The following is a 14,099-nucleotide window of genomic DNA, read 5'->3' on the forward strand; positions in this document are numbered from 1 at the left end:
TTTTTTTTTTTTTTTTTTTTTTTTTTTTTTTTTTTTTTTTTTTTTTTTTTTTTTTTTTTTTTTTTTTTTTTTTTTTTTTTTTTTTTTTTTTTTTTTTTTTTTTTTTTTTTTTTTTTTTTTTTTTTTTTTTTTTTTTTTTTTTTTTTTTTTTTTTTTTTTTTGTCTTAAACTATGGCTTTAACTGGATCCTTGTGTAATTCTCAAGGTCATTGTTAAATATTTTAAATAGTTGGTCAAATGCCAAACTATTTTCATTGCTTGAATTCTTCTCCCTGGAGAATTCTTGCAGACAATGAAATGTGGCATCTTCAACATTTGTGCCGAAGAGAAACCTGCCATGACAAGCAGATCTGGGACTCAGGAACTTGACTTTTTTATAGTTTTATACTGTACTGAGAAGGGCCAAGAGTCTCATGGCGTGTTTAATCACCAGGTCTCTGCAGTATCCTGTGCTGTGATTATTATAGAGTTCCTTTATTAGGGGAAAAAAAGCCTTATTGCTGTGTTTTATGTGAAATTTGGGCTGAAACCATCTGCAGTCCTCAGGATTTCATGGGGTGGGCAGCCCTGGTGGCCCCTCGTGCCTGCAGTGGTAGAACACACTCACTCTGCAGCACCATCCAGGGGGCTGGGGAAGGCAGATTGACCAAACTGAAAGGAAAGTGGATTTTTTCCTTTCTTCACTTCCGTGTGTGGTGAATCACTTTGCAGTGAAAGCCTTTCCAGGACAGTGGGAGAGCCCCTGGGTAAGTTGGGTCAAGCCTTGGCCCTGATCTTGCCATGCAACTTGGTTTTATATGTTTTTTTTTTTTCAATTTTGTACTGTGAAAAAACCCTCATTAGTATCTTTTTGATCCACTTTCACCATCCTTTTCCCTGTGGAAGGAACTGAGGGGGGCTCAGGTGGGGTTGGAGCTTGTACCAGGCAGGTGCTGGGGGAACAGCTGACTCGAGGATCTCAGAGGGCTTTTCCAACATTAAATGACTCTGGAAGTCTGGGCAGGTTTAGGGGGCAACATGCCCTGTGCTAAAGGGCTGCTGGCCACAGGGACAATGTGGGGACAGTGTGGGACAATGTGGGGACAGTGTGGGGACAGTGTGGGGACAATTTTGTCACGAGTGTGGCCGCTCCTGCTCGGCTCTGGCCTGGGGAGGAGGGCTCAGTGTCCTTGCAGCAGGACATGGCAGAGCTCTGGCATCTGCCAGGGACACCCACCATCCCCACCAGAGTGGCCCCTGCTGATGGGGAGGGTGGGGCTGTACAGAGGTGTCTGTTCACGATTAATTAACAACTGCAATGACCTCGAAGGATTTCACGAGAATGATTTCGAAGCGTGGTTTACCTTGTAGGGGAAACAAAGGTCTTTTATTTTGCAGCTGGTTAATCCTTCCTTTCCCCCCTCTGTTGCCTTTTTCCCCTTTTAAGGGAAGGGCAGAGTAGAGGTTGTGATTAATTTCTTCTCTCATTTCCGTGTTCTTAATGAAAATTCAAGGAGACCATAATTCACATTAGCACATCCCAGGGAGTGAGGGGAGAAGAGTGAGGGGAGAAGAGTGAGGGAAGAGGGTGAGGTTCAGCAGATTTATCAGGAGGTTGTGTGAAGCCATCACCCAGCCCCAGAGGAGACTGGAGTGATGCTTTTTGGGGCATTTTTGGGGTGCCAGTGGGACTACAAACTGGCACAGCTTTAGCAGGGACCCCAAAGGTGGGGGTGGCAAACCTGGCTTAACATCTGGCTGCCTAAAAACTTGGCTGGCTAAAAACCTGTCTGCTCTAACCAGCAACACAGAGATGTTCTGGAGGAGCACATCACCAGGGATGTTATTTCTTTAGGATCTCTTTTCTTGGCCTCCTCAATATTTGTTTTATGCAGCTGCCTCCAACATCTGCTTTTCATCTGGGCTCTTGATCCATGGAGGTATTCAAAAATGTTTTTTTTTCTTTCAGTTGCTTTATGTGTCTCCTGCCTTGTCAATGAAACGTGCAGATAACTGAATTCAAAAATCACTTTAAAATAGATTATTGAGTGTTTTACATACAAATAATTAAGGGAGTAATGTCAGTGCTTTCCACGGGATGGAGGAGGGGGGAAAAATAGCGATTTGAGGGATCTGAAAGTGGCTGAGCCCGTTCTGCAGTTTCAATTTGAGGGGGGGTTTCCCCCCCTTTTCTACCTGACGGCTTCGAAGCTGCTTCCCCAGCCCCCCAAACCCTCCTTTCTGCTCTCGGGGCGATCGGGACTCAAGCTGTGCTGTCAGGATCCACCTCCCGAGCACGGAGCTTCCCGGGAGAGCAGCTCCTGGTGGGGAAGCATCCAGCCGGAGTGGCAGGAGTCGCTGATTCCTTCGCTTTCGGTCCCGGCTGGCAGGAAAACCCTGCGGGGTCGTGGCAGCTCTGCCTGCCCCGGCTCAGAGGGGGGATGTGCACGAGTGGGGGCCGTGGTTCAGCTGTCATTCCATCCCACTCTCGTGCAGTCCCGCCCCCTCCTCCCCGAGACACGCGGGGTTGTTGCTCTTGGATAAAGGAGCCGAGGCATTTCCCAAAAAGCAAATACAACTTTTGACCTCAGCGAGGAGCAAGATTCTGCCTGGATTGAAGGTCAGCAGCTCCATGAGCTCCTGATGCCTCCCCCCCTCCGATTCTGCTCGGAGAAAAGCCCTTTCTCTGCTCAGAAAATCCCCCTCCTTTTGATGTTTTTCCCGTTCTTTGTTATTTATCTCCTTGGACAGAGCTCACCCTTGGAATGACACCCTCCACTCTGCAGCGTCTCCATCTCGCTGGGGCTGAGCTTCCCTTGCATCTTGGATCAGCCACAGGACGGGCAAATCTGCCTTTTCTCACGTAAATAATCAACAGGGAGGTTTGGAGCCCCACCACTGACCTTGGCTGGGCACAAAGCACCCCCCACGCGCAGGTGGGGGAGTCCAAAGCATCACCCGCCCTTCCACCTGAAGGGCAAATGGGGTTTGCATCCCTTCATCTTCCTCCTCACCTCCCTCCGAGCTACCTGAGCAAACAGCCCATCCTGTGGAAAGGAGGCTGGAAAAAAGCTGCCAGGTCGTGGCTCTGATGTCCACAAGGCACAGGGGATTTCGAGGAGGGAAACACAGAATTGGGGCCTGGTGGGATCAGGCTCTGCAAGCCCTGGAGACCCCCAAACCAGCCCTCAGGGGCAGTGCCCACCTGGATTCACATCCCCTCTGTTTCTTTAGCAGGCAAAGGAAAATCTTGTGTTTGTCTGTGTTCCTCCATCTGAAAACGTAAAACTATGGCAAAGTATCTGCTTATAGTGTGACCTCCTAACCCCGAGGGTGGTTCTGTTCTGGGGTGAATTCCAGCAAACCACTGGGCTGCTGTGTTTACAAGGAAAAGGCCTGTCTTCCATGTTCTTGAGGCCATGCAGTGTCTCATTAACAATCCTTTGGGGAAAAGCAGGCAAGTTAACAAGGAAAAAGTCACAGGGAATATATATTTCTACTCCACTATTCAAAAGAGACAAAAAGGAACGAGCTTAAACAGATTTAAGTAATTGTTTGGTAGCTCTCGTGGTGATGCATCTGCTCTGGTTTAAACCATTGAGGTGCTCAATTTTCCACCCAAACTCAGCGCCAGGACTCAGAGCAGTAGCAGGGTGAGTGCCCCAGGTCATCCTTTTCTAAACTGCGGGAAGGATTTAGCCCACCCTGGGGACTGGGCTGTGCTGGAGCCTGGACACACAAACCCTTCCCGAAGGATGCTGGCTCCCCACCGTGGTGACAGCACGAGTCTGGCAGGGGATCTGCCACAGGAGGCAGCCAAAGGGAGCCAGGCTGAGGATGGGAAGGTGGTGGATGAGGCTCTGAGCAGCCTGGTGTAGTGGAAGGTGTCCCTGCCCATGGAGGGGTTGGATTAAGTGGCCTTTGAAGGTCCTTTCCAGCCCAAACCATTCTGTGAAGGCTGGTGAGGGCCATCCACGGGGTGCTGGCACCCCCAGCCCCTGGGACCTCCATCCCCCCCTTCAGCAGCTGCTGTTCCAGGAGCTATTTCAGCGAAGGGCCAGGGGAGGTGACAGTTGCTGCAGTGACAGGCAGGGTCCCCACGGTCACCCCGCTCTGTAAACAGCTCCCGTGTGCCTGGCGCCGGATCAGAGCCCGGCTGGGGCCATAGAGGAGCCAAAACCAATAGATTTATGGAATCCAAACATCCCAAATGCACTTTATTTACACTGCTGACACTGAAAGGAGAAACAGATGCTTCTGCTTGGGTGCCTGTCCAGCCTAATTTCAGGAAAACGTGGGGATCAGTGGGAGGGAAGAAAGGGAATGGAAATGTGCAGTGTGTCACCTCGGTCCTTCCCATCCCTGTCGCATCCTCACCCCTGTGTGTGTCTGAACTCAGCTCTCTGGGCCTCCCAGAGAGCCACACCTGCACCTGTAATCCCATTTCCCCCTGATTACCCTGGCCAGGAGGCCGGAGTTTGGCTCGTGCAGCTGGAAACCAGCACTGCTTTCAGCAAACATCACCTTGCCAGGTGACTCCGTGATATGATTCCCCCAGAAACTCCTGTTAAATCCCAAACCATGTATCACCAAGGAGCTTTCCATGGGCTGTGGCCTGGCTGTGTGACCCACGGGGTCACTCCCAGCTGCACCCTGGGGGCTGTGGGGTGCAGGCAGAACCCTGCTGTGCCCCCTCCCCCCCCCAGAAATTCCCTGTTGAGGTGTGACACACCATCACACTGCTCTGACAAACAGAAAGCTCCCACCTGGCCACAGGTACCTCCAGAGCCTGAGCTGGAGGGTTGCAGAGCAGTGCAGGACCGTGTGTGGCAATGTCACTGCTTGTCCTACCCCAAATAATCCTGGGGGCAAAGGAGTGGGTGTTCAGCCCCCAGGGGATTTATTTGGCACAGCTGCAGCTTGCAAGGGAGAGGTCACAGAGCCAGGCTGGAATAAATAGGGGTCGTGTGGCAGAGGGCTGAGGTGGCTGGGGAAAGGGGCCACCAGGGGTGGAGCTGTCACCTCCCAGCACTGCTATGGCACAATGGGATCACAGCATGGAATCTCAGACTGCTTTGGGTGGGAAGGGACCTTAAACTCCATCCTTCCACCCCCTGCCATGGGCAGGGACACCTTTTATTATCCCATTATCCAACCTGGCCTTGGACACTTCCAGGGATCCAGGGGCAGCCACAGCTTCTCTGGGCAACCTGTGCCAGGGCCTGCCCACCCTCACAGGGAGGAATTCTTTCCCAATATCCCATCTAAATCTCCCTTCCTTCAGCTTAAAGCCTTTCCCCCTTGTCCTTGTCACAAGGCATCTGCCAGGACGAAGGGGGAGGATTTCCCTCCGGGCTGTTCTAAACCATCCCGCTCCCAGCAGAGGGCACGATGTGCTTAAACAAGAGCAGCGATCTCCGCGGAACCAGGAGCGCTTCCAGGGGTGATGCAGCGAACAGGAACGAGGGTGCAGAGCCAGAACCCTGGGCAGGACGTGTCGGACACGGCGTGTCCTTGGTGTGGCCGGGGCCACTCAGCACCACGTGCTGTTCACGCGTTCCCAGCCGGAGCCAGCGCGGCCAAAAATCTCCTTGCACTCTCGAGAGCGCTCGGTTTCGTTATAAAACACCCTCAGAGATATGTTAAATGTCGCTTGGAGAAATAGCTGTGAGTTAGAGAAAATGGAGCCAGCAACAGTTCGAAGAAACACATTTTCTCGTAACTCTCCAGAATTTTGAGGCACCGATATCAAAACACCAACATTTCCCAAGAGCTCTCAATGTCTTCTGTCAGTGTGATTTACTGCAGGGAGCAAACCCATCTCTTCAGTTCAATCTGCTCATGTGGGTTCTGGGAGATTTAATCTCCAGCCCTTTGTTTGGATTATCGGTGCTTCAGAAAACAGATCTCTGAAAGATGACCCAGTTGTAGAAAAATGCTTTTCTGTCTAACTCTTTCCTTCTCAGAAACAGCTCTGTGGACTATCATCAAACTTTCTTTGAATTATCTTTGAGCTTTCTTTGAATGAGTCTTCCCAGCAAAAGAAGGAGAAAGGTTTCCTTCTTGCCTTAATGCTTTAAGTGAGGTAAACACACTGTGTAGCCTCATCTGTGCAATTTAACAATTTTGGTCATTCCCACGACGTGGGAATTCCCCTGTTTGTGCATCATTATGTTTGTATTCCAGGCTTTGTTTGATTTCAGCTTTCTGCTCGTGCGGTGCTGCTGCAGTGATGCAATTCCTGGCTGACAACGCACTTGAAAGCCTTGAAATCTAAACCAGTTTTCTTCCAAGAGGCAGAGTTTATACATTTCCAGTGTCCTGTGAGAGCAGGACATGGATCTTGTGAGAGGCACATGCCCTCCCCATGCCAGCTGTGTCCTGCCCGTCTGTGCCTTCCACTGGAATTCCCAACTGCAGAGGGATGGGTGCCTCTCCCTGCCCCCCAGAAAAGGCTTCTGTCATCCTGGGGAGGATGGGTTGGGGGTTTTGGTGCAGGAAATAGCTCCAAGCCAAACACTGGCACAGGTTGCCCAGAGAAGCTGTGGCTGCCCTGGAAGTGTCCAAGGCCACATTGGATGGGGCTTGGAGCAACCTGGGCTAGTTGAAGGTGTCCCTGCCCATGGCAGGGAGTGGGACTGGATGAGGATCCCTTCCCACCCAAACCATTCCATAATTCTGTGATTCTGAGCTCCAGGCCAAGGCAGACTTTGAGCTCTTTGGCAGAGAATGACCTGATATCAGAGTCACAGCTAGATCAACAGTGGGATTTGCTGGTTCATAAACCACCCCAAAGCACTCAGGGAATCGAATTCAAGGGGCAAATAAAAATAGCTCGTGTCTGTTAGTCCAGCTGTAGAGGAATCAGCTTTCTTTCAGGGGTCAGGAAACTTCAGATGAGGATGTGAGCAAAGGGAATAAAGGGTCTGTCACTGACTGCAAAGTGCTTTGGGTGTTCCAGCCATGCAGATCCCTCATAGCCTGGTGTGCTGTCCCAGAACACCCTTGTGGAGCATCTCCTTCCCTTCCAGCCTGACCACAGCTCAGACACACTTAGATTTGCTTTCATTAATTTCTTAAGGAAAGGATTGTCCCAAGGGCAGAGACACCAGGGTGATCAGGCAGAAAAAATTCCTGAGCCAAGTGGTGAATGCAGAGATTAAACCCCCGTGCTCCTCGTGCACCAAACACAGCTCTGGTGGGATCATCCCCACTCAGCCTCGGCTTCTGCCAGAGCTGCAACTGCAGCAGAACCTCCCATTTGTAATAAAGAAATCACAAGCTTTAACCAAACCAATTTTTATTCATTACAGCACTTCAAGTAGCATTTCATCTCTCCTGAGAGTGTCTCGTTTCAAGACTAAGAGCAGTGAATCACAGTGCACCAGGACATCCCTCCCGCCCGAGGGATCAGCTTTGTTCGGCAACGCGCATCAAAGGGCTTTAATTGACTCAATTACATTTCTGCTCTGCCTTTTCTCACTGCCCAGCCCTCAGCACAGCTTCCTTTGAGGTCTCCTGAGAAGCCCTTGTCAGCACCCAGCACTCACTGCTGGCTCCACAGCCACCATGTGGGGGTGGCAGAACACATCGAGAGGTTCGGTCTCCCAACAGCACTGTCTGTAGTTGTGGGATCTGGGGCATCTCCCAAGCAGAGGGCAGAGGTGGTTGGAAGTGTCTACAGCCACTTGTGTCTTAGGGAGTGTCACAGAATCATCCACAGAATGTGCTGAGCTGGAAGGGACCCACAAGGACCATCCAGTCCAACCCTCAGCCCTGCACAGGCGCATCCTCAAGAGTCACCCCCTGTGCCCCAGAGGATCATCCAAACCCTCCTGCAGCTCTGGCAGCCTTGGGGCTGTGCCCACTGCCCTGGGGAGCCTGTTCAGTGCCCAACTGACCCTGCTCAGTGCTCACCTTGACTTTCCATCCGTGAGTCTGGTGGGTCACCTGGGTCAGAGATATTTAGATCATGTCTTCAGTAAACAACTACATATTGGCTCAACAGATCCCTGAGTAATCCTCCAAGCACCCTTTTGATATAGAAGACAGTGGGGTTGCTTTACAACCCTCCCTGAAATGTCATTTGTTCCACCTGCATGGTGGATAAAGCCCAACCAAAGGCACAGCTGGTGGTGGTGTCTCAGTGCCAAGGGGCTCCTCAGCCCCAGCTCCTCTCCATGACCACAGCACCAGCAAACAGGAGGGTTTAAACCCCCTGGGGAGCCCAAACACGAGCCTTGGTCCTGCTTATTGAACAGTTTCCAAACCAATGGTTTGGAACTGGTTTGAAGCACCTTCTGTTGGGTGTCACGGCGCCGCTTCCCCCGCGAACAGGCTCTACTTTGATTTCAGCCTAGACCTGTTAGACATGCTGAAAAATATCTTGTAGTAGATGTAGACATTGAAAATCCTCAAGAGAACGCCCAGGATGTAAGTGAGGGACCTGAGGAGGGCAGCAGCCGTGCTGGAGAGGGGAAACAAGAGAGCCCAGGGGCCATGGGCGGGAGCGGAGGCACCGCTGGCCGTCAGGAGATCGTCCACCTGGAACAGGGCGCACTCTGCAGCCACCAGGACCCAGATGAGCCTGGATGCCCTCCTGGCGTTCTTCACGGTCCGTAGGTGGCGTGACTGGGTGGGGAGGAAGGTGATCAGGTAGGCCTCCAGGGCCACGGCGCTGAGCAGGACGCAGCTGATGTGGGCGTTCGCCGTCAGGAGGTTCCGCGCCAGAGCTGCTGCGGGCGATGCACCCGCTCCAAGGGTCCATGAACCCACCTCCAAAACCAGGCTCACCACGACCAGCACGTCTGCCTTTGCCAGGCTGGAGATGAGCACTGCGGTGGACTTGGAGGAAACCCTGGCAGACTGCAGGGTGATCACGGTGCACGCACTGCCCAGCAGGCCCAGCAGCGTGCTGAGGGCGTTGGAGGAAGACAGGACAAGGTACTGGATGTATTTGAGTGCCAGGTATCTCCTGAGGTCTTTCATGTGGTCTCTCTCCATCAGAATGCCAGTTAGGGAAGAATACCTAGAATGCATTAGAAAAAAAGGGTGATTAAATGTAAAATTAGTGGGGTAGATTCCAGGCAAAGTGTACAAACACATTTGGGCGTCAAGAACTGGTTGGAGATGACTCACGGCTCAGGACCTGAGCTTGTGTTTGCACACTCGTATCTTAAACAGGAATGAAGTTCATAAAGTGCTTGGATATTTTCAGGTAGCAGCATAACTGGTGTGATGTTGCAGAGTGGGAACTGTCCCTGTGTGAGTTAAGGTTACAAAGAGCACCAAGAGGTTAATTGGGTTAAATTATTAGTTCTTCTGATCCCAAAAGAAAGATGCTTACAAAAGGTGGAGTGAGGATTGGATGATGAGTGAGGATTCTATGATGAAGATCAGTATAAAAGATTAGCATAAATGTATAAGAATTATGTTGGAGAGACCAAGACAACAGATGAAGAGCCGTGAAACAAGGATGGTCAGGTAAGGAAGGTGAGGTGGGAGATGGAAGCATCTCCCTTGTTATTTATCACTGAGAAGTTTTAGCTGGTAGAAGTCCCTGAAAATTTTGAAATAGCAAAGTTGGGGCCTGTGTTTGAAAGGGAGAAGTTGGACAAGAGGAGCCAGAAAATGATGAACTTCAGTTGCCAGAAAACACTAAAATAATGTGCTAATTCAATTCTACTAAAATAAACAAGGAAATTGTTATCTAAATGGCAGAGAGGAGATAAGGAAGAACAACGTGGGTGTCTCACAGTTAAATTTATTGGGCCCAGCTTCCTTCTGTAGCTGGATCATAAATCTCCCAGGTGAGCACCAGCAAGTGTCACATTGCTTGAGTCTCATTAAATGAGTTCAAATATTGTTTCATGAGGCATTTTTATAGAGGAAAACAAGGTAAGAAATGTGGAGTAGATGAAACTGTGATTAGGTCATGCATTGGGGTGGGATAGTAAGGGAAGGCTCTTTATCAGGAATTAGAGGAATGATGTGTCAGGTGGGGTTCTGCAGAGATCTCACATTTGGGCATTTTCATTAACTGTAATAAGGAACTTGGCAACATTTGGCTCTTGGCTGAAGTGTGTGACCAGTTTTGAGGCCAACAGCTCAAGAAAGGTTTCCAGGAGGCTGAGCCCCAGAGATTTAACTGAGAGTAACCATCCCATTTCTCTCATACTGAGCAATTATCTCCTTAATGTGAATTCTCAGAATTCCCAATGGGACTGCCTTGGAGCTGGAACTACTGAGCTTTTCCAGTGCAGTTACCCAACAGGTCTGGCTGGTTGCTTTAGTCACTGCCTGGTTTTAGTTGTGGTGGGATGATGATAATCCTGAGTGATTCCTCTGAAAGGTCCTGAGCCAGTTTTGTTAAGGCTGGGATTCCCGTTGCCTGTGGAGACTCGATCTGTACCAGGCTGACTCATCTGAGATTACATGTGCCTGTTCTCCTTTGTCTTTTAAGTATCTGATCCAACTTGCTACAGGAATGCTCTGGGGAAGAGGGAGGGAAAACTTCTCCCTGTACTTCAGGTGAAGTCGATTTGGTTCATCCTGCCCTCGTTTTCCACAGTGATTAAGCAGAAAAAATGACCGTGCATTTTGTGGCAAAAGCAAAATCTTTCCAAAATCAGTGGTCTGTGCTCTCCCCATGAAGTCCAGGAGCTTTGAGCCCAGTCCTGGTGCAGCCCTTTGGTGTTCCCTGTCTGCCCGAGATGGGCTTTTCTTCTCCACTGAGGACATGGGCAACAGTTAATCTCTGACCACTGATGTCTGAGCGCTGGTTGGGCTTAAATCTTAGAGGTCTCCTCCAACTTTAATGACTCTGTGATTGGTTTGATCATTTGTTTTGACAGAGCACCAATAAAATCGAGATCTATTGGATCAAACCCACGTGGATCCACAGTGTGAAGGCTCATTCAGCTCCCTGGCTACAAGTGGAGGAGACCAAAGCTGTGATAAGTGCAGGTAAATCCTGATTTATCTTGCTACTCAAGCAAATTACTCCTTTGGAAAGGTACAACAAGAATGTTCTCTTTTTGTTTACAACCACCAGTGGTGGATTTACAGGAGATCTTGTCCCTGTGGAGCATTTTAACTCTGAGTTCCTGGACATTGGGTCCTACCTTACACCAGGGCTTGGTGATCAGCTCATCTAAGGAGGAGTGTTAGGAATGAGGAGCAGCTGGTCCAGCTGGAGGAGGTACCCAAAGCAGCCAGTCTGGACACTGAGGAGCTCAGACTGTTTCTCATCTCCTCCCCTCTTGAAAAATTCAGCATTTTACGTAACACTGCCAGCATTTTCCTTACCACCACCGTGTCCTTTGGAAAAGAGCTGGAGTTCCTGGATAGAAGATGCCTCCCCACTTTCTGTTAGAGACATGGCAGAGGTGTAATTCCTTCTGAGCCACAACTGGCCCAGGAGGTAGGATCATTGTCATGGGACCATTGTCACGGGATCATTGTCACAGGATGATTGTCACGGGATCATCGTCAGGGCTCCCTCCTGCCTCCCTCACCTCTCTCACGCTGTGATTTAGTGCTTAGAACTGCACCCAGAATGTGGCAGAACGAGGTTTGGAGGTTGGATTTCCTCCTTGGCCGCAGGGGATTTAGATGTTTATCTCTGCTGGGTGTCCCAGCCAGCAGGTTACAGGTTACAGGTTGTCCCCAGGCGGGGACGCTTTTCATACCTCCGAAGGAATCTGGGCACGGGGAAAGGAAACAGGTGACACCCTGGGCCAAGGGACAGGAGCAGGCCCATGTGTCACCACACAGGCAGCTGGAGATGTTTGATAGGGAAAAGAACATCCTGATTCCCAGTTCCTGCTCCGAATGCAGTTTGGATACACCTGCTCTGGTTCATTAAGCAGAGCTGGGTGCTCTGTCAGGGAGAGCTCCAGTGGCCCCCAGCAGGGCTTTGGCACCTGCCAACACACACCCTCTGGAATGCCATGTGGGCACGGGCTGGGCTGTGGCAGGAGGCAGGGAATGGTGGCAGGAGGCAGGGAATGCTGCCTGGGGGCCACGAGGATGGGGAGAGGGCACAGTCCTTGCTGCTCTACCCAAACCCAGCACCAGAGATCCACCCAGGGCACAGCACTGGTCAGCCCCAGCCTGGTCAGACAGAGGTGAGGCTGAGGAGGCACTGCATGAAGGACAGATTGTGCAGGGAGCCCCAGGAGGGGCTGAAGCCACAGGCTCCCCTGAGTGCCACTGCCAATATCCCCACCCACAGCAAATTCACAGCTGGGAAATCCTGCCAGCCCACCAAGGGCCCTGGGGAGGGGGAGAAGATGCTCCCCACCAGCAGACCCTCCCCTCTGCCTTCACCTGGGCAGGTGGGATCGTGCCTGGGATGGGGCCAGCTGGGAACAGGAACGAGGGGCTGTTTCCAGAATCGGTGAAGGAGGAAACCTGAGCCAATTCATCTGTTTCTTTACACTTTTCAAAGCAGCCTCCTGCTGTCTGTGGATCGCTGCACGTGGACAGTGACACTTGGACAGCTCTTTGGGAGGATGGAACCTCAGTTCAAGCTCATGGGACGTTTCCTGATCCAACACTTGGCGTTTTCAGCGGCACAGGTTTTATCTCCACAGAAATCTCTCTCCTGACATGCTTCCCAAATTCCACTTAATAGTAACTTGTGTTGTTGTAATCTGACAGCAAACCACCTCCCACTGTTAAACAAATACTTCCTTTCAAAATTCCTCCTGGAATGGTATCAAAGAATATAAAGAAGAGGAGACAAAAATTGGGAACACAGATTTCCATGGAATATCCTGACTGTAATGAAGTGCTACTACAATTTAGTTTAAAAGGAAAAATACTTACATTTGCTGGAAGAAGCAGCCAGGAATAGTTTTCTGCATCCCTGTGCCCTGTGCCTGGGCTGCAGCAGAGCTGAAATGGGCCACTTCCCTTGGATCGTTTCCTGGGTTTTATATATAGTGCTGCACGTTCAGCACCACGTCAGAGCACAGAGCCACGGTGACAGAATTTGTTTGGCTGGGCAACTTCCCCGGCGCTGGTTTCACAAGGATTACTCACTGGGATCGTGGCAGCCGTCGACTTTCAGCTGTCTGGAAAAACTGATGCCCCGCGTGGAAGGGGAGTCCCAGACACTTCCTCGGAATCGGGGGCTGGAGCAGATTACAGGGTGCAGTCCTGCTCTTGTCTGGCTGAGCCAGGGTTACCCATGAGTAAAGAACTTGCTCTGAGCAAAGGAAGGATGTCCCCTTGCATGAAAAGCTGGACTGGGCTCTCCTGGGAAGTGTTTGTGTTGGTGTTCCCTGGGAGACCCGGGCTGGACGGTGATGACGTTCACCGACGCTCCTGATTGTTCTCCAGGTGTGATGCTGGATGGAAGCCAAGTTCACCCGTGTTTTGGGGACTCTCTGCGTGAGGTATCAGCGAAGAGTGGAGGAACGTCCCACAGGCACCGTGGGATACACCCACAGCCACATGAACCCCCAGCACAGCTCCCAGCCCTGTGTGGGATGTGGATCTCCTGCTGCAGCCAGGACATGAAAGCAGGGAGCTAAAGGCTGTGATGGTTTCTGATCAACAGGGAGGGTCTGCTGCCTGTCCAACGCCAGTCCTACCATTCCCCTCATCGCTTCTTGAAGGGATGAAGAGCTGTAAGAAGATAAAGGTGCTGAAATTCCAGATGCTGCACAGCTCTGTCCCTCCTGTTCCCACCTGGGGGAACATCCCTGCCCAGAGCACGATGGCAACCCTGGGTCTGCCCAGGAGCTCTGGGGGAGAACATCTGCCAAAGCCCCTGGAAATAGGGATTGGGCTGGTTGGTGATTTATATAATTTGTGCTTTGATTTAAGTGTATAAATATTCACTTCTATATTTGATTTTAATGAGTGAGCTTTCGCCCGGGACTCTCCGTAGCAGTTTTGTGTTTGATCACATTTTACAGCCTCTGTTGCGCTTCACAGCTCCTGTTGCACTTGTTTATGTTCCTCTCCTGCCCTGATGATCCAGCAGAAGCCTCAGCTGCAAGGGCACCACCCCTGCGAGCGCTGTCCCCGCTTTCCCACCAGCTCAGCATTTCACAACCACCGCGGAGAGATAAGAGGAGCCCTCGGCTTGCCCGGGGCACCACCCATGT

The 14,099-nt window shown here is 50.9% G+C and overlaps 1 protein-coding gene and 1 long non-coding RNA gene across 2 annotated transcripts in view; both read right to left on the minus strand.

The window, feature by feature from the left end:
- Window positions 1-7,190, minus strand: part of LOC114065154 — an 8,480-nt gene extending 1,290 nt beyond the window's left edge. The window contains exons 1-2 of the long non-coding RNA XR_003572884.1: window positions 7,087-7,190; window positions 4,542-4,543 (exon numbers count right to left, since the gene is read on the minus strand). This is a non-coding gene — a long non-coding RNA (uncharacterized LOC114065154). The remainder of the gene's footprint in view (window positions 1-4,541; window positions 4,544-7,086) is intronic.
- A 635-nt stretch (window positions 7,191-7,825) lies between these two features.
- LOC114065168 (C-X-C chemokine receptor type 3-like) lies at window positions 7,826-13,123 on the minus strand. The gene is made up of 2 exons (XM_027898839.1): window positions 12,811-13,123; window positions 7,826-9,007 (listed from the first exon to the last, which is right to left on the minus strand). Exons 1-2 carry the CDS (start codon window positions 12,846-12,848, stop codon window positions 8,320-8,322), a joined length of 726 nt encoding a protein of 241 aa, XP_027754640.1. The 5' UTR covers window positions 12,849-13,123; the 3' UTR covers window positions 7,826-8,319.
- Window positions 13,124-14,099: the final 976 nt, after the last annotated feature.

This window comes from Empidonax traillii, unplaced genomic scaffold (genome assembly GCF_003031625.1).
Source record: "Empidonax traillii isolate 1590-97213 ecotype Southwest subspecies unplaced genomic scaffold, ASM303162v1 scaffold625:size414109, whole genome shotgun sequence".
Taxonomy (NCBI): Eukaryota; Metazoa; Chordata; class Aves; order Passeriformes; family Tyrannidae; genus Empidonax; species Empidonax traillii.

Coding starts and splice junctions, on each gene's coding strand:
- LOC114065168 (XM_027898839.1), bottom strand. CDS start 12,848: ATGCAGAAAACTATTCCTGGCTGCTTCTTCCAGCAAAT. Junction 9,008..12,810: donor GGCTGCTTCTTCCAGCAAAT/GTAAGTATTTTT, acceptor AATGCATTCTAG/GTATTCTTCCCTAACTGGCA.